The following is a 22,803-nucleotide window of genomic DNA, read 5'->3' on the forward strand; positions in this document are numbered from 1 at the left end:
ACCTTGAATATAAAATTTTTTAAAGACTAATAGTTTGACGCAAAATTGTTAGTACTATTTGAAAATATACTCTTCCATTTATTAGCCAAATTAAAACGCCTTCTCATTTTTTGTTTTAATTTACATGAAAATTAGATTCAACTTAAAAAAAAAAGAGAAAATTATCATAAACGACCATTAGCACATGTTAATTATTCAAAAGGACCAATTAAACTAAAATTCTTATAGACCTTATAAAATTTATTTAAGAATAAAGAAATATAAAATTTATAAAATGACTAATAATATTCCTTAATATTATCATTCTTTTCCATTGTAATCAAGATTTTTTATTATGGCCAAGAGTATGTGCATATATAGCTATAATTGATTTTGGTTGAACTAATTCCATCAATCTAAGATGTTATTAGTTGAGGAACTAGTCTATGTACATAGTTATCAATGACAAATGAATTTTCTAAATGAAAAACTTATAGAATGTTGCTAATCTTTTATCAAGTTTAATTAGGAGTCAATTTTTTTTAATCTTATCTTTTTAAATTTTAAATTTTAATTTCTAAAATCTAGATCTTAATTTTTAAAAATTTTAAATCTTTCAAAAAATTAGAATTAAAATAATAAATTTAATTATAAAAAATTATTAATGTTAGATAATAAAATGTTAATTTTCTAGATTTATTCATTATTTATGTATTTGTGAAAGACTTCTCCAAATAAATAAAACTCACAAAAGTAATGGTGAAATTACAAATAACCTGAAAGGTTCATCCAATTCATGATGAGAGGATAAAATCATGTGATTCTAAAAATCGGATTAGATTAGCCTGTCGAATTGGTTCAACCGGAAGCTGACAATAAAAATGGTCCGATCTAATATTTATATTCGTTAAAGAGAAAACTTCTTGAAAAAAACGTCGAACCGGACGGTTACTGGCCGGTTGGACCGGATCGGTAACTCGCCGGTTCGAATAAAACGACGCCGTTTGTTTATTTGAAAAAAAAAAAGTAGGACCGTTCGTGAGCCAAAACCGTTCTTGCCCCCAATCATTCGTGCACTCCCTGGAGACCTCTGAAGCCAAGGAAAACCCTAGCCCTTCATCGCCGCCGCCGTCCTCAGCGCCTCCGCTGCTTCCTCTTCCCCGTGTCGTTTTCATCTTCGCTGGCACGTCGTTTTCATCTTCGCTGGCTTCTCGGCACGGAACCCAGGTTAGTGGCCCTGCTTTCAATTCTTGGCCTCCGCTTCTTCCTTTTAATTTCTGAATGTTCGGTCTTCTTCTTCGTTTGAAGTTCTGAAATTATAGTTCAATTTTTGTTCCATTTTTCTTGTAATGTTTTGTAAATTGTAATTGTCTGCTGCTGATGGATCTGTCTTGTATTTGCTGGTTGCTGATGGCTGTAAATTTTTTCCAAATTTACTGATGGCTTGATGGCTCTGTTAGTCTGTTGCTTTCAATTCTTTGCTCTGTTACTGATGGCTCGATGGCTCTGTTAGTTGCTGATGGCTCTTAATTTTTTTGTTCAAATTTACTGATGGCTTTGTTTGTAGTTGCTGGTTTTGCTAGGTGAAGGTTTAGTGTTTTGGAATGTTTTATAATGTGCTAATGTTTGTAATTGCTGACTTTGTTTGTAATTGCTGGGTGAAGATTTAGTGTTTTGTGATTATTGTTTAATGTTTTGGTTTAGTGTTCTCTCTTTTTCAGATTTCCCTTCTCCCTGTATTTTTGCGTGTTGCTGAATTGGTAATCAATAAATTTGCCTTTTTGCTGTAAATCGGGACTTTACTAGGATTTGTTAAATTTGTTGCTGTAACTTGAATTTGTTGCTAAATTTGTTGCTTCCCAGTCACAGAATCAGAACAGAATGCTCAGTCAGTGCTTGATTGATTGGCTTTGCTCACTGATTGTATTTGATGATAAATTTTAAATTGATAACTTTTAAATTTTAAATTTGCACTGCCTATGTTACTGATTCACTGTTCTTTCAGTGCTTTTTGTTGTTGTTAATCATTGTGATGAGCTTTGTTAAAATTTGCACTGCCTATATTACTGATTCACTGTTCCTTCAGTGCTTTTTGTTGTTGTTAATCATTGTGATGAGCTTTGTTAAAATTTGCACTGCCTATATTACTGATTCACGGATTCATCCCTCTTGTCGTCATCATTGGCATGAACTCCGAACCAAAACCCCAACTCTCTGGATAAAATTGTAACGAAAGCTGTTTTGATTTTACTGCTGAAATCTTTCTATATTTGAAGCATCATCACCTAATTGAACTTAGCATTATTGTAGGTAGGTACAAAGATTGAAGCATCGGCCATTGTTGGCTGAAAGAATGCAGTCCAACTCACTGAAGGATTATTTGAAAAGGTATCAAAGTAACACTGAAGATGAGAAGAAAAGTAAAAAGAAGAAGAAGCAGAAGCAGAAAAGTCAGCCAAAACCTAGTGGCTTGTTAGTTGTGGATGAAGATCCCACCTGGCAGAAACCCGTAGATCTCGGGGAAGAAAATGATGAGAAATCGTCTGGTAAATAACAAACATTGATATCTTTTCATGTTATTTATACTATTTGTTTTGTTTTTTATGTTTCACAATAACCGTAATCTAAATGTATATGTAGATGAGGAGAAGCCAATTGTTGATGAAGACATTGAAGTGAAGCGTATGAAGAGGCTTGAGCAGTTGAGGGCTAGACGTCCTTATCATGCTATATCTGAGGATGGAAGTGGTTGGATTTCACTTTCTTCTCAGCCTGTTGATCCTTCTAATGTAAACGATGATATGTCTCCACCCCGTAAACAAAGGGTTCGAAATGACACTCCTTCACCTGCACGTCAGCCAAGGTCATTGGATCCAGATCTTGAAGATGCTGATTTATCACCTCCACGACAGCCTCGCAGAGGTCATCATAACTCGAGTCCTGACATTTCTCCCCCTCGCCGTTTTCAGCGCCAAATATATGATGACAAAAATAAGAATTATAAGACTTCTGATTTGCAAGATATTTCTCCACCTCGTGGTCGTCGTCATGATTCTCCAATGAAAGACCCTTCGCATGGATATGAGGAATCAGACCTTTCACCCCCAAGGAAACGGCAGAAGGATGTTGCAAGAGGGAGTTTGGCTGGTCGTTCTCACCGTCATTCACCTAGCCTTTCTGAAAATGTTTCACATCCAACTTTGTCTCCAGACTTATCTCCACCACGGAAACACCAAAAGTCCAATGCAGCACCTGTCAGTGACAGAAAAACAGGTTTGATTTCTGGTAAAGATATCAGAGAAGAGATTGACAAAAAGAAGAAGGATGATTTGATGAGGTAATCTTTCAATTATATATAATTTTCAGTCTGTTTTACATGTACAACTATTTGCTATTTTCCATGCTTATGTCTGTAGGTTCTTTTTCTTTGTTAGTTTTGAAACATTTTTACCTGACTGGATGTTTGGAATATTGGGATAGTTATATCTACCTTAAGTCATGCTACAAGCCAAAAAGGCTTCAGATTTTAGGGGGCAGTGGTTTTGCATTTAGAATCTGCTGTGTAAGTTTAAACATGTCATGAATTGTGATCTTCCTTTATGCAGATTTAAAATGATGGATCCTTCAATCAGTGGGCGTGGTGCTGAACCAGTATATCGTGATAAAGTAAAAGGTAAGGAATTGAAATTAATTTTTTGTTGATGTTTCTGTTTAGTCTATTTGATGTTTTCAATGAATATGAATTGGTGAATTAATTTGAATTCTGAATTCTGCAGGAGTACGCATTTCCAAGGAAGAATACGTGAAGTCAAAACAGAAAGTAGAAGAAAAGCCAAAGGTATACTGCAGGATTTTATGTATTTTATAAGCCAAAAGATGTTAGGGTGTGAAATTTTAGTTTGATTCTTAGCCACCATCATGATTTTCAGGAGAAGGAAATAGAATGGGGCAAGGGCTTGGCTCAGAAGAGGGAAGCTGAGGCTAGGATGAAGGAACTAGAAACCGAGAAGGACAAGCCTTTTTCACGCAGCAGGTATACAAAAAAGAATAGTTTAACATGGATTCCTGTTTTTTGTGTACACTTTTTATGCACCTCTAGTAACATTTTATATAGAAAAATAAACATCCATTATAGAGAAAAGCATGTATAACTTAAAAAAATATTTTTATTCTATTTGCTTTTAGTAGTTTTGCATATTTATTTCGCTGGATAGGTGAATCTCTATTTTTCATTTTACACTTTTTAATAATAATAACACATAAGTGTTGTTTATTTTTATAGATCATGCATGCTTTTCTCTATACTTAATATTTACTTTTCCATACAAAATGTATTTGCTAGAGAGGTGTATAGTGGGTTGTGCACAAAAAGAGTGGTACATGAAAAATTTCTTTACAATAAATATTTAGAGATTTGGATCCTCTAAAGTTTGAATTTCACCTTAGAGAATAAAGTATGATCTTCTACCCTTGAATAGTTTCTCTTTCATATTTATTTTTGGTCCCACCTATGCAATCAATGGTGAGAGATCATACTTTGCTCTCTAAAGTGAAATTCAAACTTTAGACGATCCAAATCCAATATTTAGAAACTTGATTGTATATTGTTCTACCTTTGTTAATGTATTATTATAGTGACCTATTATTTTGAATATGATCGTCATTTATTTAATCTCTTGGGGTAGACTGTTCGCTATAATTCAACATTCTATAGATTTTTAGTAATTGGGTTTATAATGTCCCATAAAATCTAAATAGATAGCCTCAAACAAATAGAACTTCATTTGAACAAGCAATCATTCACTCAGTAAATTTTGATGCCTACACTTCAGCTGTAAGCTGCTTTATATGTTTCATGAGGGGTTCATATTTTTCTCCCAAGTACTACCAGGGAATCTAGCAACTGCTGATGATTCTCTTGTCAGCAGGCATCCTGTATCTTGAGTAGGGTTTTCTTAATTCATTTTACTTTGACTCAAGAGACATGATGAGCTAATTTACTATGTCCTTAATAGTTTTACCTGTCAAGCAGATTATGTGCATCTATCATGGTTTACATTTATAGTTAGTTATTCATACTCTTTTATGTTTGTTGGCATCAATACTTCCTCTTTTGTTAAAAAAAAAATCTTCTTACTCAACCTGGAGAAATGAGCAAAACTTAATACCTACAAGCATAGCTTTGAACCTGCTATGCGTTGTTTGCTAACAGTCAGCTCTACATGATGGCTTTTTACCTTTATTGTTTGGCTCTTTATGTACACTATAACTATCTAGTTTTTAACAGGTCATAAGCTATCCTTGATATGTAATGTTGTTTTCATCAAATTGCTGTTGAAAAGATGAATCCTTTTGCTGTTTTCGCCCATCTTCGATGCTGTAAATAACTAAATATGGTTTTGTTTTCTTTCAGGGACGATCCAGAACTTGACAACATGCTCAAGGATAGATTAAGATGGGGTGATCCTATGGCACATTTGGTAAAGAAAAAATATCCAGAGCCTGTTCTTCCGGATTTGGGAGAAGGTGAGAAGATGAAAGAATCAGGTTTTGTTGTTCCGCAAGATATTCCAGATCACAGCTGGTTGAAAAGAGGTTTAGATGCTGCACCAAATCGCTATGGGATAAGGCCGGGACGACATTGGGATGGAGTTGATCGTAGTAATGGTTGGTTCATTTTGCCATTAGTTTTTGCTACCTGGCTTTTACCTTTCATTATTATAGGGGGATTATAGACAATTTTATTCGCTAGTGTTGAATGATTGACTTAAGCTTTTCTCTTGTTGTAGGTTTTGAGAAGGAAATGTTCAAGAGATCAAATGAGAGGCAAGCTCGAGATAGAGAAGCATATCTTTGGTCTGTCTCTGATATGTGACAGCGATGTAGTTTGTTATTAATTCAGATTAATTTACCTTTGTGTCCATTTTTTGTGTTTTGGGGTCTTCATCTTTCTTGGACAAATAAATATTCCCAAAAAAGATGAATTCTTTGTTTTTCTTTACCCCATACAAATAATTAAACCTTTCATAATGACACAAGTAAGTTTTGATTGCTCAGACACAAATCCAATCCCTTAGACAATGACACAGCTAATCATAATGCTCACAATTTGCATTCCATCACTTCCTAAGTAAATGGCAATATTGCCAGAGCATTCTTCGGTTCAGAAATACTCAACACAAATAAATAAAATAAAATACAAATTCAAACTCAAGAGATTGTCGTAGGCGCATATCAATATTCAAAACAATAAAAGAAGTTGAGGAAAAGTTTAAGATCGGACATTTTAAAGTACTATTATTTAACAATTCTTTCGTATAGTATATTTTATTCGTTTCCTTAATTAATTAATTAGTACTCAAAATAATTAAGAAAATTATCTTTGACTCGATTAAAATTTGAAAGACTTAGAAGAGTTAGCTTAAAAGTTGTAGTAGTAATTAGTAAATACTAAAGAGTCTTGACTCTTGATTCCATTTTGAATATTCCATGTATTATAAGTGTTTCAGGAGATAAAATAATTACTTCAATAACTTACAAAGTTACAATACAATATTACTTTTGCTTGCAAGTTTCGGTATCGTGACACAAGGAGAAATGTTCATAACTTATTGTAATGAAAATAAAACAATGCAAATATTATTTAGTATTTTATTAATTTATATTTTAAATGATTAAAATATTTTATTTAATATTTCATATATATTAATTTAATTTTGTTTAGCTAACCAATTAGCCTTATATTAATTGATTTCGATTTTTTATTTAAATATAACATAAAAAATCTAAATACCTTCTAAACTCTTACAAGCAACATCGAAAAATAGATATATTATTAATATTTCTCACCAAAAATTACTTGGTACATGTATGGACTTTTCCACTATATCAGAGGTAGTAGTAGAAGGACAGCGAGAAAATCTCTTAGACTTGTTCATCTTCAATCTTACAGCAGGAACTCTACGTGCAACTGCTTGCCAAATCATTTGAACAGCATCACCCTCCTTTGATGGAAACTGAAACTCAAAGAACGCTTCCACTTCTTTCAACCTGTTCCACATTCTGGTCCACTCATCTTTGGTAACATTTCTGATCAAATTTATGAGATAGTTTCCCTGAATAGCATCTCTTGTGGGAACGAACAAGCAAAAGTCGGAGTAGTCGAGAACATCCTCGTATGGGAGCTCGATTGCGTCGCTGATGATGACGGGGACACAGTGGCTGGCAATGGCGTCGAACAAGCGGTTGGAGGAAGGAGTGTCGCCGGCGATGTTGAGGCAAAACTTTGAAGATCTCATGCCTTGGGTGGCTTTCTGAATTCCATCTTTCTGAACGCTTCCAAATGAGAAGTGTACGTCCTTTTCATCTTTTAAGAGATAAAATAGCTCTTGCCGTGCAACGCCTCCCTAATCATCATCAAGTAAAGAAGGCGAAAATTTAGTTGGAGATGTTTTTACGCGAAGTTTCTAATTAAGAATTATTAGATAACAATTTAGTTAAACATGTGTAACATTTTTCAATTAATAACTTTATATGAAAGCAACTGCATATGAGTCTCTACTATTAAACAAACAATACATGACAAACTATTGATAGGTGGAAACTCATTAAATATATTTACGTGAAGATGTTAATTGAGAACTATTACATGATTTCGCATGAAAATAATTGCATATGAATTTTTACTTTATTAATAATTAGTTAAGTGATTATAATTTTTAAGAGTGTCTCTAATTGAATCTTTATATTAGATAAAATAAAAAAGGTTTACAGATCTACTAATTTCATCATTGTTATTAACAACAAAAACAAAAATGCTATGTATACACTAAAATTAACGGTTAAAAACAGGGGTGTACATGGTTCGATTCGGTCATGAACATTTTAGAGACTAATTTGGTGTGATTTTATCAGATTTAGAGTCGAATAAGAGTCTCAAAAATAGACTGGTAATTATTTAAGGTCGGGTTCGGATCAAGGCAAACCCGGCTTTACCTAGCCTATGTCTACTCTAAGAAAACTAGAAAAGATATATATGTTTTAAATTAATTTTAATACTATGTTGTATTAATTATAAGTTTATTGTTTTATTTTTAATCACACTTGTTAAATTAAAAAATAGATCAAAAAAGCATCAAATTAGAATTTATGGACAAATTCAAATTCAAATATGGATATCAACTTTTTTGTAACAAGCTTCTTCTTTATAAATAAGTGCATCATAAATAAGTTTTTTTTTATAAATTATTGTTAAAGCACACGATATAGTTGTGACCCAAAAATATTTAGGTTTCATCGGGTGTAAGGTCGGGTTAGGGTCTAAAAAAATAGACCTAATATATATTTAGGACCAGATTTGAATAAGGATAAATCCGGATTCGGGTAACCTTAAATTCTAAATGCTAAAAAATAAAAATTAAAATAAAAAACCAATTAGTTTTTTATTATACTTACTTTTAAAAAAAATCAAACATGTTTAGAAAATTTACATTTAGAACAAAATGTTTCGAATTTTTTAATAGCATTGGTTAGTAGGAATTTAACCAAAAATTTTTATCTAAAAAATTTAATTATAAAATTTTAAGCTACAAAAAAATCGTTAAAAAGTTAATAAAATTATATATTGAGTTATTGACGGACTATTTAAACTAAAATGTAAAAATTCTTTGAATAACAAAAAGATGAAAATAAAACAAAGATATTGAAGAGAAAGAGAGGCATACATACATCTTTTCTATATATTGCTCCTTGAAAATAGAGTAAGGTTGGACGAGTATCAAAGGTGGAGGTATCATTGACATAGGAATTGATAACATGTTTATAGGGTGCAATGACATCCTTTTCAACATTGGCTATGTTTGGAGGATATCTTCCAAAATCTGAAAGTATGAAAGTTGCAGGCCACAATTTCACTCTTGCATCCAACATACTATTGGGATGGTGGGCTAAAATCAAATGATCTTTTCCCCCTGATCTCTTCCAAAGTTCTTGCCCTGCCAGATACTCCACTAGCTCTTCTTGTAGTACCTTTTTCATTCTTTTCCTTTGTTAGTTTGTGTGTGTTACACATTCAAAATAATATAAAATCACTTTGCAATAAATTTAGATAAAAACAAGAAGAAAAAATACGAATTATAACTCAAATGACATAATTTCTCTATACTCATTTAAAGATTTCAGATTCGAATCTCACTCATAATTTTAGAAAAAAAAATAATAATACTACTAGTAAGTAAATTTCATCGAACTTTAAAAAAATAAAATCAACTTTATATATAGAGTGAGAGTGTATGTGTTTGGATTCTTGGCTTTTGAAGTTAAAAAAAAAAACAAAAAGCACAAGACAAGAGATTTTAATAATTATTATTACTTCTTAAATTATCAATCTAAGCTTTAAAAACTTCTAGAAAAATAATAACAAAAAAAACCTTCTAGGAAAAAATATCTACTATAAGATATAAGAATAAATACTTAATTAATTTTAAATTTGATATTTTAATCGCCTACAAAATTTTATGTCTTTAGTAGTTCTTGAGATAGATTGATCTTCTGTATGAAGAGCTATTTTTTTTTAAATGATATTTTTAAAACCAAATTGTCTTGTAATAAATTTGTGAATGATTTATTTATCTAATACACATATTAAAAGTTTTATTAAAAGCGAGACCAATTTCTTGACATAAGTAATTTCCAAAGATTTTTCGCATAATAAAACTATAACTTTATTAGAAACCAAAATGTTCAACCTAAAATTCATTGATACCAATTTGAGTATTTGCTAGATAAATAGAAGTTGCTATTTTATCTTTTTATAAAAAATTCCATGGTGAAAAATCTAATAAAAAAAGAGTACAATGTATATATAAACTAATTTAATTTGTACCTTATTCCTACTCTTTTGTCCATGTTGATTGGTCTTGGAGTAGCGATTATAGCTTAGAGATGAAAAGAATGGCACAAATATGATATCAGCTTCACTTGAATTATGAACTCGAACAGCAGCACTAGCCTTTGGAGCATTAGGAATTTCCGAAGCTAGTAGATCCAATGTCAGCCAAAACTCTATACTATGTTGCAAATTCAATCCTCCTGGGTAACCAGGTATTGCTCCTCTAATATCAGGCCAAACACTATTCTTCTCTTTCCAATCCAAGAGTCCAAAGTGGAACTTTGATGGTAAATCATACATGAAAATCTTGATTACAACTTCCTCATTGTTTTTTTTGCATTTACCTTCATCATATGAATCTTGTGATGATGATGATGATGATGCATCTTTACTATTCACAAGGATTGCCCGGTTTCCGACCGAGGGCTCGACGTATTTTTTTGGTGTCCACGTAGCATAGTCGTTGTTATAATTCGAGAAACGCCTCGAATTGGGTATTAACTCGTTGTTGTCAATGGATTGAGGTTGAGTTGTGGATCGCAAAACAAAGAACCAAGACATAAGAAATAAGGTTGATGTCATTGTGAATAACAAAAGTAATGACTTTCTAGAAACAATGACCTTAATTGAGGACACATTTTTCTCAGTCATTTTGATAATAATGTTCCAAGAATTTACTCAAATACGAGTTACAAACATTTGACAAAAATATCTAATCGTTAAATAATTCTGTTTCATTGCTAAAATAGCAGTGTCAGAATCTCAAGAACATTAGAGTTTGAACATATAAGCGTGTTTATAGATCTAAATAGTGACAATTCCGGAAAACTTGATTATCAATGTTTCCTTTAACGGGAACAAAGCATTAAAAAGATGAAGGGGGAAAAGAGTTGAACAAAAATTAGAACAAACTACAGATTCGAGGTGGTTAACATAGTAACATCATAGTGTGATATCAGTGGTTGTTGGAAAAAGAGAAACACATGTGAAATGAGTTGGAAAGAAAATAGGAATGGAGAGTGGGAATAGGGTCTAACAATGGAATCGGGCTTCTATTTTTATTTTTAGTCTATTTTTGTGTGTTTCACAATCTCACTAAATATTAGTTTGTGAAAAATACAATAATAATAATAATAATAATAATAATAATAAAAATTTTTTGGTAAATGTCCTAATTGGATCAACAATAGGTAATTAATCTTTGCGAATTCGACGGAATTTAGGATGCATTTGGTTCACTTTATTACAGATGCTCTTTTACTCTATTTAGTTTTTTCTTTTTAAAATGTTAAAAAGTAAAAACAGATCATATTTTTTATTATTTTATAAAATTTATGCAAATAGGTTAAAAACTGAATTTTTTTTCAGTAAAAAAAACAAACTAAACTTATCTTCTTATTATATAGTTTAATTACATTTATTTGGACCGTATATACAAACTCATACACATTACATATTCACACATCTAACATTTTAAAGAATTTTTATCTATTATTTAATATTATTAACATTCGAACTCAAATCCAACGTATTAAGAAATATGCTAATATGCAATTTTAAGTTTTTTAACTAAGTTCTCGGCTGGAAATTGTATAGGTTTTTTTTTTTTTTTGGGTCAAATATACTTACACACGCACATCCCTTTCCTTTTTTAATGGATTTCATATATCAATTTCTTAGATAGCTAGAATTTAAATTCGGTGCACTTCCTAGCAAGGCAAACATAACTGTCACCAAACCAAGCTTGCGGTAGAAAAAAACATTGGAGAATTTTGTTAGGAAAAGATTTTTTGTTGTCGGAACAATGCTAATGGGCCTGGACCTGAGTCCGAGCCCATTGTGTCTAATTTTAATGCAAACCTTTTGGTAAACGGGTCAGCCGCCGGCAAAGAAGCTGAAAACATGCGTGCTGACGCAAACATGTCATTCATTGAATTTGTTGGAGTAAGGGGTATACAGAGAACTTTTTGCTGATGTAATAAAGTAGGGAAGAAACAAAATGTTAAAGAGGAAGAAGATTCACAACAAGGTTAATTTTTTTGGATATTGGATAAAAATTGGTGTAATCTTTTAATATTGGAAATTATGGTGTTTTACAAAATTATGGGGGTTATAGATTTCGTAGAGTGCGAATTGTCATATTAATATTTTTTTAATTTATAAAGACAATACACACACTGCGTATTGTATTATTTTAATATTAAATTATAATACACAGTCTACGTATTGTAAATACACAGTCTGCATATTGTCAGTACAATACGTGTTCTGCGTATTGTGTTTGCATAGAGCAGCGTTCTCATAACACTGTAAAATTCTATTTTTTACAATATTAACGTAAAACTCTCTCCACTCTTCCATATTAAAATAAAAAATCCTCACAACAAGGTCCATGAAATGGTTACTAAAGTTCAAAGGAGTAATAAAAATGAGGAATAAATAATGGGAGTTCATTGCAACCGCCATACTGCTAGAGCAAAGTTCACTGCATCAATATTACATAGATCATCAATTATGGAAGTACGTAGAATTTATTATAGTAGAAATATACTTTAAAAGGGAAAAGATGGTATCGTATTAAATGACTAAAAGGAGAATATAAAAAATTAATTTTTAATTTAAAAATACTAAGCGACAAACATATTTTGAATCAAATTTTTAATTAAGTATTGGCTCGTGTTTTCTTTTCTTTCAGATGCAGATACTTCTTTCTCTATTTGTTGACGACATTGTTGTTTAATTTTTTTTATTCTCTTTTAGTACTGTTATCATCATTTTCGTCGTAGTTTTCATTTTTTTTTTGTTTAATCACATTCAGATATATTTTATTCCCAAGATTTCTAATGCTAAAAATGTGACTCAAGTAGGACCAATAAATCTATCTTCAGTCTTTTACAAGATTATCTCTAAAGTATTTGTACATGGACTTTAGAGTATGATGAATAGACTCATTAGCCCTACGCAGAGTGGTTTTATTAAAGGCAGATTAATCTCTGATAATATCTTAATTGCTCACGAGTGTATACATTACTTGAAGAATAAAAAAAGGGAACTCGAAAATAAAATGGCACTAAAATTAGATATGAGTAAGGCATATGATAAGGTGGAATGACACTTTTTTTAGTTTATATTGGAGAAGTTTGGTTTTTACTCCCGATAGATCATGTGGATTCGAGAATTATTAGTGACAAGTGTTTTTTATTCTGTTATTGTGGAAGGACAATCTTATGGTTTCTTCAAACCAAATAGAAGTATTCGACAAGGAGATCCTCTATCTCCTTATCTTTTTCTTTTCTATGCAGAAGGTCTCTCCTTCTTGCTACACAAGGCAGAACAAAATAGACTAATTCAGGGTCTTCAGATACATAGGCGATGTTCCAAGGTCAACCACCTCCTCTTTGCTGATGATTCCATCTTATTCTGTAAGGCTAATCCTGAAGCATGTTCAAATATCCTGCATTTATTGAATTCTTATGAAAGCATCAGTAGCCAGAGGATAAATCTTAATAAATCTGTTGTATTTTTTAGCCACAATACTCCCTCCACTACTCATACACTACTGGCTAACTCTATGAATATTAATCATATTGGGGCTCAAGATAAATACCTTGGTTTGCCTTCTACAGTCCCTAAATCGAAAAAGGTTTCTTTTAGTATGATCAAAGAAAAGGTTCGGAAAAGAATCCAAGGATGGATGCGCAATCTTCTATCGTCAGGTGGTAGACACGTATTGCTTAAGGCAGTGGGAGAAGTTATTCCTATTTATACATTGTATTGCTTCAAGTTGCCTGATGGTTTAATTTTGAAAATTCACTATCTACTTTCTCAGTTCTGGTGGGGACAAAAAAGTTCTGAAAGGCGGATGGCTTGAATTAGCTGGGACACTATGTCTCGCCCACGAAAAGAATGAGGTTTTGGATTTAAAGATCTCAGAATCCAAAATCTGGCGCTTTTAGGCAAACAGTTTTGGCGACTAGTAACAGAGCCTACTTCCTTATTATCCAAAATCCTAAGAGGTAAATACTTTAACAATGGTAATGCTATAACGGCAGAAATTGGAGTCTTATCTTCTTGGGGATGGAGGAGCATACTGGAAGGTCAAAAGATTGTTGAAAAATGTCTTAATTGGGTTGTGGGTACTAGAGAGAATATCCAAACCTTTGAAGATCGTTGGCTGCCTCCTCCGTATCCTTTAATAATTTCTGACATGCCAAATAGACAGGCTATTTTTGAGTTGGTTCCAAGAGTTAAAGATCTAATTACTAAAGATAGGAATTGGAATCAAAATCTCATTCAAAAAAAATTTTTTTAAGACGTTGCAAACAGGATTTTGTCAACTAAAATTCAATAGAGTAAGGACAAATTGCAATGGGATTTGAACAAATCTAAGCAATATGATACAATTTCAGGTTACATAATTGGCTATTTATTTTACCATCCACCTCTGGAGCTTTGCCCTAATTATATGCAGCAGAAAAAACCGTGGATTGATCTATGAAAGTTGAACTTGCCTCACAAAATTAAGCTATTTATTTGGAAAGCTCTCCATGGCCGACTTCCGGTGCTTGCTCAGATTCATCACCGCATCCCATCTATATCACCAATATGCCCCTACTGTCATGAAGCAACAGAAACAGTCACTCATTGTTTGATCGATTGCTCTAGAATTAAAGATGTATGGTCTCAGAGTTATCTTCGTGACTGTTTTCAATGTCGTCTGCCATTCTAGCAAACTCTGTCAAGTTGCTCAGTGAAATCCAAAGAACTCCCAGTTTAGGTCGTCATCTCCATGAGGCAAGCTCTTAGTTGCATTCAATTTGATTTATCATTCTTTCTTCTTTAAGATTTTTCTTCGTTTTTCGACCACGCACCATTGGATAAATACCTTCAGTGTAGTATTTTTGGAAAATCTCCACCTTTTATTATCCTGTCTTGTTTTTGGACATCTTTGTATTTCATTTTTCAATAATTAATGAAATATAACCTACTATTTTTGAAAAAAAAAAGAAATGCCCGTAGCATTTAAATAATAAAATACAATTGCAATAATGTAAATATTTGTATACTATATTAATAAAATATACAAAAAAAAATAAAATTTTGATGTACAATACAAAAATCTTAGTGTATATACAAAAATTTTGAGATATAGCCCAAAAATTTTTGGAAGACTACATACTCAAAATATTGACTCACCCAACTAATAAAATATATTTGTAGCAAAAATTTGTATGCTATGTCAATAAATTTGTATTATGTGTAAAATTTTTTGTACTATGCTTCAAAAATTTGTGTACTATATTAATAAGTTTTTGTGCTCTCCGACAAAAATTTGTGTGCTGCACAATTAAAAAAAAAAAAGAAAAAAAGAATAGTGACATATGCATGTATTTTTTTTGCGGGACTTTGCGCCAACTTGATTGAACTTAAATATAAAAATACTTATACATGTAGTATCACTCTTTTTAATTAGTCAAAAGATTATCTATTTATTATTTAATGTTCTAAAGACATATATTAAAATTATAAATTAAATTTTTTATTAAAAATACAAAAAATAAATAAATTTTTAATGCACTTATTTTATATTTATGAAAAGCAAATTTTAAAATTTTTTATTAATGATCAATTTATTATGTACCCTAAAAATACATGTTAATACTAGTTAATTTTTTGGTTTAGTGGTTATAAATTAGAGTATAGAGTTAATGATTTATAATTTAAATTTTAAAACTTAAAATAATTAATATAATTTAAAAAATTGATTAGTATTGGTTAAGAAATCAATTATCTAATATTACTTAGTAATTAATTAGGAGATGGAATGGAAACGGTGGTTGGTTGACTTTTTTATGGTTATCTAGACAATTTGGATAAAAAAAATGATAGAATCTTTAAAAGTTAAGGTTCAAGTGTGGTCGACATTATTAACAGATTCTTTATAAGTTACGATGAGTGGCTTGGTGGTAAATCCTATAGTTATTGATGGTAATGTCAAAAATGACTAGAGATTGTTATTTTTAGCGTTATGAATTTTTATTTCTTTTCTTTTGTTCCACCTTATTGTGTTGAGTATTTTTACTTAAAAAAATTTAACTAAGAGATAATATGATATATAAAAAATTAACTGTCTCATACTTTAACCTAACATTAGCCAACAATTTATTAGACTCCAAACAAGTTTAAAAATAAACAACTCTCCTATTAAAAATAAAAAGTTGACATTTATTTTTAAATTTGTTATCGAAGACTTGTTCTCACGATTTAAAACAGATTTATAAATAAAATTGAATTTAAATTTTAAAATTAATTTAAAATTAATTTATTTTTTCAATTAAACCGATTTAGAACTGGGCTTAGAATTGAATCTTTTCTTCAATTGAGTTCTAATTTAATTTTATGAACCATAAAACTGGTTTTGAGATAAATATAATTTATATTTTTAAAAATGATTCAGTTAAAAAAACTAACTAGTGTAGCTAATTAATTGAAAAATAAGTTCATTACAAAGAAAAAAAAAATAATTCTCACTATCCTAATTTTTTAAATTTTAAAATTATTTTTTTTTTAAAATTAGTTGGCTCCAAATTAGTTATACCTTAGTTCATTTCTCAGATTTTTTCTTTTACAAATTCAAATCATGTCCTCCTCTAGCTGCAAGGTTTGACATGCATAGCGAACTTGATATTCACCATCACATATATATATTTCAACAATATGGAATTACAAATACTCAAATAGTCAACATTAGTATTCATCTTAGCTTGAAGGCACAATTATTATACAATATACATTATACACTCATTCATTCATTCATTCTATAAAGAGGGAATTAATTAATTGATTATTAATTAAAAGCCCTGCAATTCCTTCGAATCTCTCCTTCATTATCAAGCCAAACGTTAACAGCAGACAATTTTATCATCGCATTTGCAAAATTCTGAAACAAGATATCACCATCCGTCGCAAAACGCGAAACCATGTCTCTCGATGATTCGTCCATAGCGAGCTGCTGATCGAAGTGAAGTATGCCTCTCCTCTCAAGAATTTGATTATAAAATCTATTATCAAACGCAAACGGCGTGTTTAGGTCCAAAAACACGGTCGGATCGTTCGTGGCCGGCCGGTTCGACGATCCACATAACTGCACCAACCTTGCATCCAAATCAGGATCCATGGTGGGATCAACACTTCCTCCTCGAAAGCTCGAAAGCCTCTCGCGAAACATGCTACAATGCGCCACTCCAACTGAGTGTCCTCCTCCCACCAGCGTCACCATTTCTATCAGCGAAAACCCCTTTGCGCCGAACGACTGCATAGCTTCCGATACCGACAGTGTCGGCGACGGAAGTCTCACTTCTCTTGGGTTCGAAACTAACCCGTCTCTTCTTCCCGTCGGGACATTGTAACTTGGTCCGCCGGCTAGAGCCACTGCGTCTCTCGTCGCCAGTGATATGATATCTGCACACGACACCGTTTCAGGGCAAGCTCGTTCCAAAATACTCTTAGCGTCGTCAATGATGTCGTATCCTCGAACAGTTCGGTTCGGCACTGCATCTTTCTCCGATGACCTGTTCCCCGTTGGATCTATTAGCAGTGACGCATCACAACCCTGGAGACAAATACAAAATAAATTAATAGAATTTTAAATTTTAAATTTTAAACTTTTTCATAGACTTCTAAAAATAGTTGATTCAATAATAGCTTATTTTATACTCGAACAAAACAATCATGAAAGTGCATGCGAAGCAAGGCGGCGGTTATGGATCTGTCTTTGTTGAAATGCCTCTGAACAACATCACGAACAATTGCCTCTGCTTTTGGACAACTGACACCATAGAAGCCAAGCCTTAGGTTTGCAAAGACGAAAGGAAAGACAAAACAGAAGGTTATTATTGTTAGGATGGTGATAATCTTCATCTTCATTATTGCGGTGCTACTACTCCTTCTATTTCCTACGTCTTATTTTATATAAAGATGGAAACTCAATAACAGTCAACTTAGCTATTAAAAAAAAATTTAATCAAATCAGTATATAATCTAATTGTTTTCAATTATCAACTGCATTTGAGTTTTCACCGTATATGAAAAGAAAGCATCAAGTTAATGTAACATTAACTAATATATTTAGTAGAAGTTTACTCGGTGGAATTTTCTCCCTGAATCTCTGAATCAAAATCAGCATATAATTTTGTGTTATTGCGTGACCATTATTATTAACTAAATTCTATAAATATTATTTTACTTTAACACTACTCTTCACCAATACTATAAGCTAAATTAAAGGACCTTTTTTAGTTGGTTCCAAACTTCTAATATAAAAAAAGGTTATTTTAATTTAAAGTCTTATGGTCAATTTCAGGTAATTCTATCTAGCTAGTCATGACTCATGAGGATAACGTCATATTCAAAATAGATATTAAGAGAATCAAACAAGAAAACTATAATGAGTTTGACGCCCAAAGTAACGGTGATCGTAAATTCAGGGTGGTGATTCTTAACCTTTTGTGGAATTTCAAGAAGATTATTGTCAACACTATTTAAAAATTCAATAATTCTATGTATATATATACAAATAGATTGTAATTGAGTTAATTTAATGACTGAATTTTTGTGTATATATATATATATATATATTTTTAAAAAAAATTAAATACATTGCAAAGCCACATTTATGGATGGGGGTATCATTATTTTGCATTTACACTACACGATAGCGTGGTCTATCAGAAGTCATAACTTATTCACATTGCCACCATTATTATTCATCTGAACGTGGTTCATTTTTGTGTTACCCTTGAACGTTTTCCTCCGTAAATTTTGTTGTTGTGGAAAAATATTTTTAATCTATATACTTATTGCCAATAATACTTTGTTTGGGTGTTAAAACTTAAAACAAAGTTGAACTCAGACACAGTTATTTTATTATAAAATTAATAATTAAAAATATAATTGTTAAATAATTTGATATATTTAAAATTTTTAAATTTTTAATTTTATATAAAGATAACTATATATTAATTTTTAGAATTAAATTAAGAATTTTAAGTATAGGAAGGTATTGAATTTGAATTTGAGGAGAGACATCTCTTTGCTAAGGACTTCCAAATCATTTTAAGCTAAAATACAGGAATAAAGAAAGCTGCAAACAGCATCTGTTCTAATAAGGTCCAATATTTGATATATATATCAGCAATGTATAAGACATATACGAATAGTGCTAACGAGTTATAACTCAAATGACGTAATTTTTTTGTTTTCGTCACCTAAAAATTTTGGGTTTGAACCTCACTTCTAACTTAAAAAAAAACACAAATAATATTAGATTACAATAGAGTACTTACAAGTAGTTACAAACCATAATCTGAAATGAAGAATGATATAATAACATCATCAGAATTTATTATTATTAATTATCACTTAGCTATTAATATTTAAAAGTATAAAAAATATTATTAAATTACTATACTAAAAAAATTAAACTAAAAAAATTGAGTTAATGACTAAATAATAATAATAAATTATTATAGTCTCCTAGTATTTTTCCATAGATTTATCCAATACAATATGATTTTGTCAATCTTATTTTAAGTAATATGCAATGCTTTCTTAATTAAAAGATAATAACATGCATATTTGGGAGAGTGAGACACGTTTAATTAATAATATATAATGGTTCTATAAAGGATGATTAACAGCCCTACAGTTCCTTCGAATCTCTCCTTCATTTCCAAGTGTAACATTAATGGAAGACATTTTTATCATTGCACTTGCAAAGCTTTGTAACAAGCTTTCACCATCCGCCGCAAAACCCGAGACCATGTCACTTGATAATGGGTCCAAAGCCAGCTGTTGATCGAGGTTAAGTATGCCTCTTTTCGCAAGAATTTGGTTGAAAAAGCGATTATCAAATGCCAAAGGCGTGATTTGGTCCAAATACACACTTGGATCGCTTGTTGCTGGCTGCTTTGCCGATCCACATACCTAAAATATCATCACAAATTTTATTATTATTATTTCTATTATTAAAAAATAGAAGTAATTTTACTAAATAATAATATATGAAAATTTATTTTTTGTAACAAACTAAACATATTATATGCAAATTTAAATTTACTAACAAAATAATAATATCTTATTATATTTTACAATTGGTTCATTTTTTTTAAAATATAATCTAAAATTTAATTCATCAATTAATGCGGTTTGTAAAAAATAGAATTTAATATAATATAAATTAGATGAGTAATTTTATTTGAAGGTAAGACCCACATGAAGTTATTTTTATATGAAAGTGATAGTTAAAAATCATTAGATGATAATTTAGTTAAATTTATTAAATATTTTATTGATTTTTAAATATCAACCTCACATTAAGACAATTACATAAATTTAAATACCTTTAATAAAGATAAAAATTCATGTACAGTTAACTTTACGTGAAGTTGATAACTAAGAATCGTTAAATAATTTGACTAAATTATCATCTAACTATTCTTAATTAATAACTTCACATAAAATTAATTGCGTTTCCACCGTTAATAAATTAAGATACTTTGGTACCTTCCCCAATTCTGCATCCATATTAGGATCCATGGTGGGATCAAGGCTTCCTCGAAAGCTGGAAAGTCTGCTGCGAAAATTGCTACAATGGGTGGAGCCAAGAGAATGTCCTCCTCCGACGAGTGTCACCATTTCAAAGAGTGTAAAGCCCCTGGCGGTGAAGAAATGCAGAGCCTCGAACACCGACATGGATGGTAAGGGAAGTTTCACTTCTCTTGGGTCTGATACAAGCCCGTCCCTTCTTCCTGTTCCCACATTGTAGCTTGGTCCACCCGCCAAAGCCACCGCATCTCTCGTTGCCAGTGATATGATATCGGCACATGACACTGTTGAAGGACAAGCTTGTTCCAAAGCACTTTTAGCCTCATCAATTATGTCGAATCCTCGTACGGATTGGTTTAGCCCTGCGTCTTTCTCCGATGTTCTGTTTTCAGTTGGATCGAGTAGCAAGGACGCATCACAGCCCTGATAACAGAGAAGCAATCAGCATATCAAAAATTTTAGAAAAAAAATAAAAAATAAAAAATTACGTGCAGTTAATATCATATGAAGTTAATAATAAAAAACCTTAAAAATTTTCAGGTATCAACTTCATATGAAATTTATGTAAAAACGTAAATTAAATGCACCTTAATACTAAAATACCTATACCTATTTATATTAATTGAGATTTATGAATCTATGTAAGAAATATTAGACATGCATTTATATTTTTCTTTCAGAAGAATTAAAACTAAATAAAGATGAGAAAAAAAATGCAATTAAATAGTAGGTTTATACTCTAACAAAACAATCGTGAAAGTGCATGCGAAGCAAGGCGGCGGTTATGGATTTGTCAGTGTTGAAACGCCTTTGCACAACATCACGAACAATTGCCTCCGCTCTTGGACAGCTCAAGCTATAGAATCCTAACCTTAATTCTCCTAACACCAAGGGAAAGACACAAAACAAGGTTATTATTATTAAGGTGGTGCTGTTCATCTTATGAGTAGTGTGGTGGTACTTCTGCTTATGTATCCTTCCTCTTATATATAATACACCATCAATTTAATGTAATTTTAAGTACTATTTAATAATTTTATTTAACTCCGTGCATGAAATTTTCTAACTGAATTTATGCATCAAAATCTGAAAATCAGCATAGTTAATATTACAACTACATTAGATATACATTAAAATTAAAATTAGTCACTAAAATTAATTATTAATATAAAATATATGTTAAAATTAAAATATAAATATATATTAAAAATAAATTAAATAATATATATTTATATATAAATATATTAGTAACTAATTTTAATATATAAATAATATTTTTATTAATATTATATAAAAAGAAATTGGTAAAACATGATCCACGACATTAATTATTAAAGTACAAGACCTCTCTCTCACACGCTCTCTCTTTGGAATCCAATATAAATACAACCTTCCTATTATCTCTTATTATGGTACCCTCATTGTTGCTACTATTTTAATAATTTCCATTAATTCCAATAATCTCTCATTTAATTTGTATTTCATTGACCTCAATTTTTTTTTCCTTACACCAATTAAAGAATTCAATTGTCTCTTTTTTTAATTGATTATTCTAATTAGACGGTTCAATTATTTTAAATAATGAGCAATTGAGAATATAAATAACTTAAATAAAAAGTAAATGAAAACAATAAATGACAAAAAAGTAAAATGACAAAAATATAAATTCTTGAAAATTTAAAGTGTAAGAATGTAAATACTGGGAATCTAAATTTTAAAAAATAAGAATGAAAAGAACATTGGGATTAAGAGATGTTGCATTCTCAGAATCAATAATTTTCATCTCCTCTTCAATCATGCAATGATTGATCTTCTGCCAAATCATAAGTGATTAAATTCCAATGTCTTGGTAATTCAATTTCTCTTAACTTGATCAATTGTCAATGTCTTGATCTAATTGCTCGTGAAAAGAGATGAATATTGGTCTTTGATTTAGAGCCACACAATTTCATGAATTAAGTTATGGGTCGATTATATGTCACATATCAATCCCAAACCCAAATTCACAAAAATTTAGAAAAAGATCTTCAAGCTCAATTCTATGATCCCTTTTTCAAGTTCTCATAGAATTTAAGTTAGATTCAAATTTTTTCTCAAGATATTTGAATTTTTGTGGTGAAGAACGAATATTTTTTTTAAAGAAACAATGAAAGAGGAATTAAAGATAAAGAATCAAACAAATTAATCCATTGAATTATAATAGAACTCTCTTTCTCAAAGAAAAAAAAATTAAAAACTCATAACTAAAGATTTATAAAATGAGTACGAAAGAAATTAAAAGAAGAGAAGAGAATGAGAGTGAGGAGAGAGTCCTAAGACTTCCCTTTAAA

The 22,803-nt window shown here is 30.8% G+C and overlaps 4 protein-coding genes across 4 annotated transcripts; 1 reads left to right on the top strand and 3 right to left on the bottom strand.

The window, feature by feature from the left end:
- The first annotated feature begins 1,025 nt into the window (after positions 1-1,025).
- On the top strand, positions 1,026-6,228 carry LOC130954433 (uncharacterized). The gene is made up of 8 exons (XM_057881169.1): positions 1,026-1,206; positions 2,290-2,525; positions 2,620-3,316; positions 3,585-3,652; positions 3,756-3,817; positions 3,909-4,012; positions 5,393-5,646; positions 5,769-6,228. Exons 2-8 carry the CDS (start codon positions 2,333-2,335, stop codon positions 5,852-5,854), a joined length of 1,464 nt encoding a protein of 487 aa, XP_057737152.1. The 5' UTR covers positions 1,026-1,206; positions 2,290-2,332; the 3' UTR covers positions 5,855-6,228.
- A 596-nt stretch (positions 6,229-6,824) lies between these two features.
- On the bottom strand, positions 6,825-10,519 carry LOC130957760 (probable arabinosyltransferase ARAD1). Its single transcript, XM_057884605.1, has 3 exons — positions 9,863-10,519; positions 8,707-9,006; positions 6,825-7,385 (listed from the first exon to the last, which is right to left on the bottom strand). Exons 1-3 carry the CDS (start codon positions 10,517-10,519, stop codon positions 6,825-6,827), a joined length of 1,518 nt encoding a protein of 505 aa, XP_057740588.1.
- A 6,150-nt stretch (positions 10,520-16,669) lies between these two features.
- On the bottom strand, positions 16,670-17,788 carry LOC130954387 (peroxidase 44-like). Its single transcript, XM_057881124.1, has 2 exons — positions 17,585-17,788; positions 16,670-17,480 (listed from the first exon to the last, which is right to left on the bottom strand). Exons 1-2 carry the CDS (start codon positions 17,786-17,788, stop codon positions 16,716-16,718), a joined length of 969 nt encoding a protein of 322 aa, XP_057737107.1. The 3' UTR covers positions 16,670-16,715.
- A 1,758-nt stretch (positions 17,789-19,546) lies between these two features.
- Positions 19,547-21,895, bottom strand: LOC130957761 (peroxidase 44-like). Its single transcript, XM_057884607.1, has 5 exons — positions 21,890-21,895; positions 21,541-21,559; positions 21,212-21,453; positions 20,432-20,896; positions 19,547-19,852 (listed from the first exon to the last, which is right to left on the bottom strand). The coding sequence occupies exons 1-5, from the start codon at positions 21,893-21,895 to the stop codon at positions 19,547-19,549; spliced, it is 1,038 nt and encodes a 345-aa protein (XP_057740590.1).
- Between the last annotated feature and the right edge of the window lie 908 nt (positions 21,896-22,803).

The sequence above is a fragment of the Arachis stenosperma genome, chromosome 10 (assembly GCF_014773155.1).
Source record: "Arachis stenosperma cultivar V10309 chromosome 10, arast.V10309.gnm1.PFL2, whole genome shotgun sequence".
Lineage (NCBI taxonomy): Eukaryota > Viridiplantae > Streptophyta > Magnoliopsida > Fabales > Fabaceae > Arachis > Arachis stenosperma.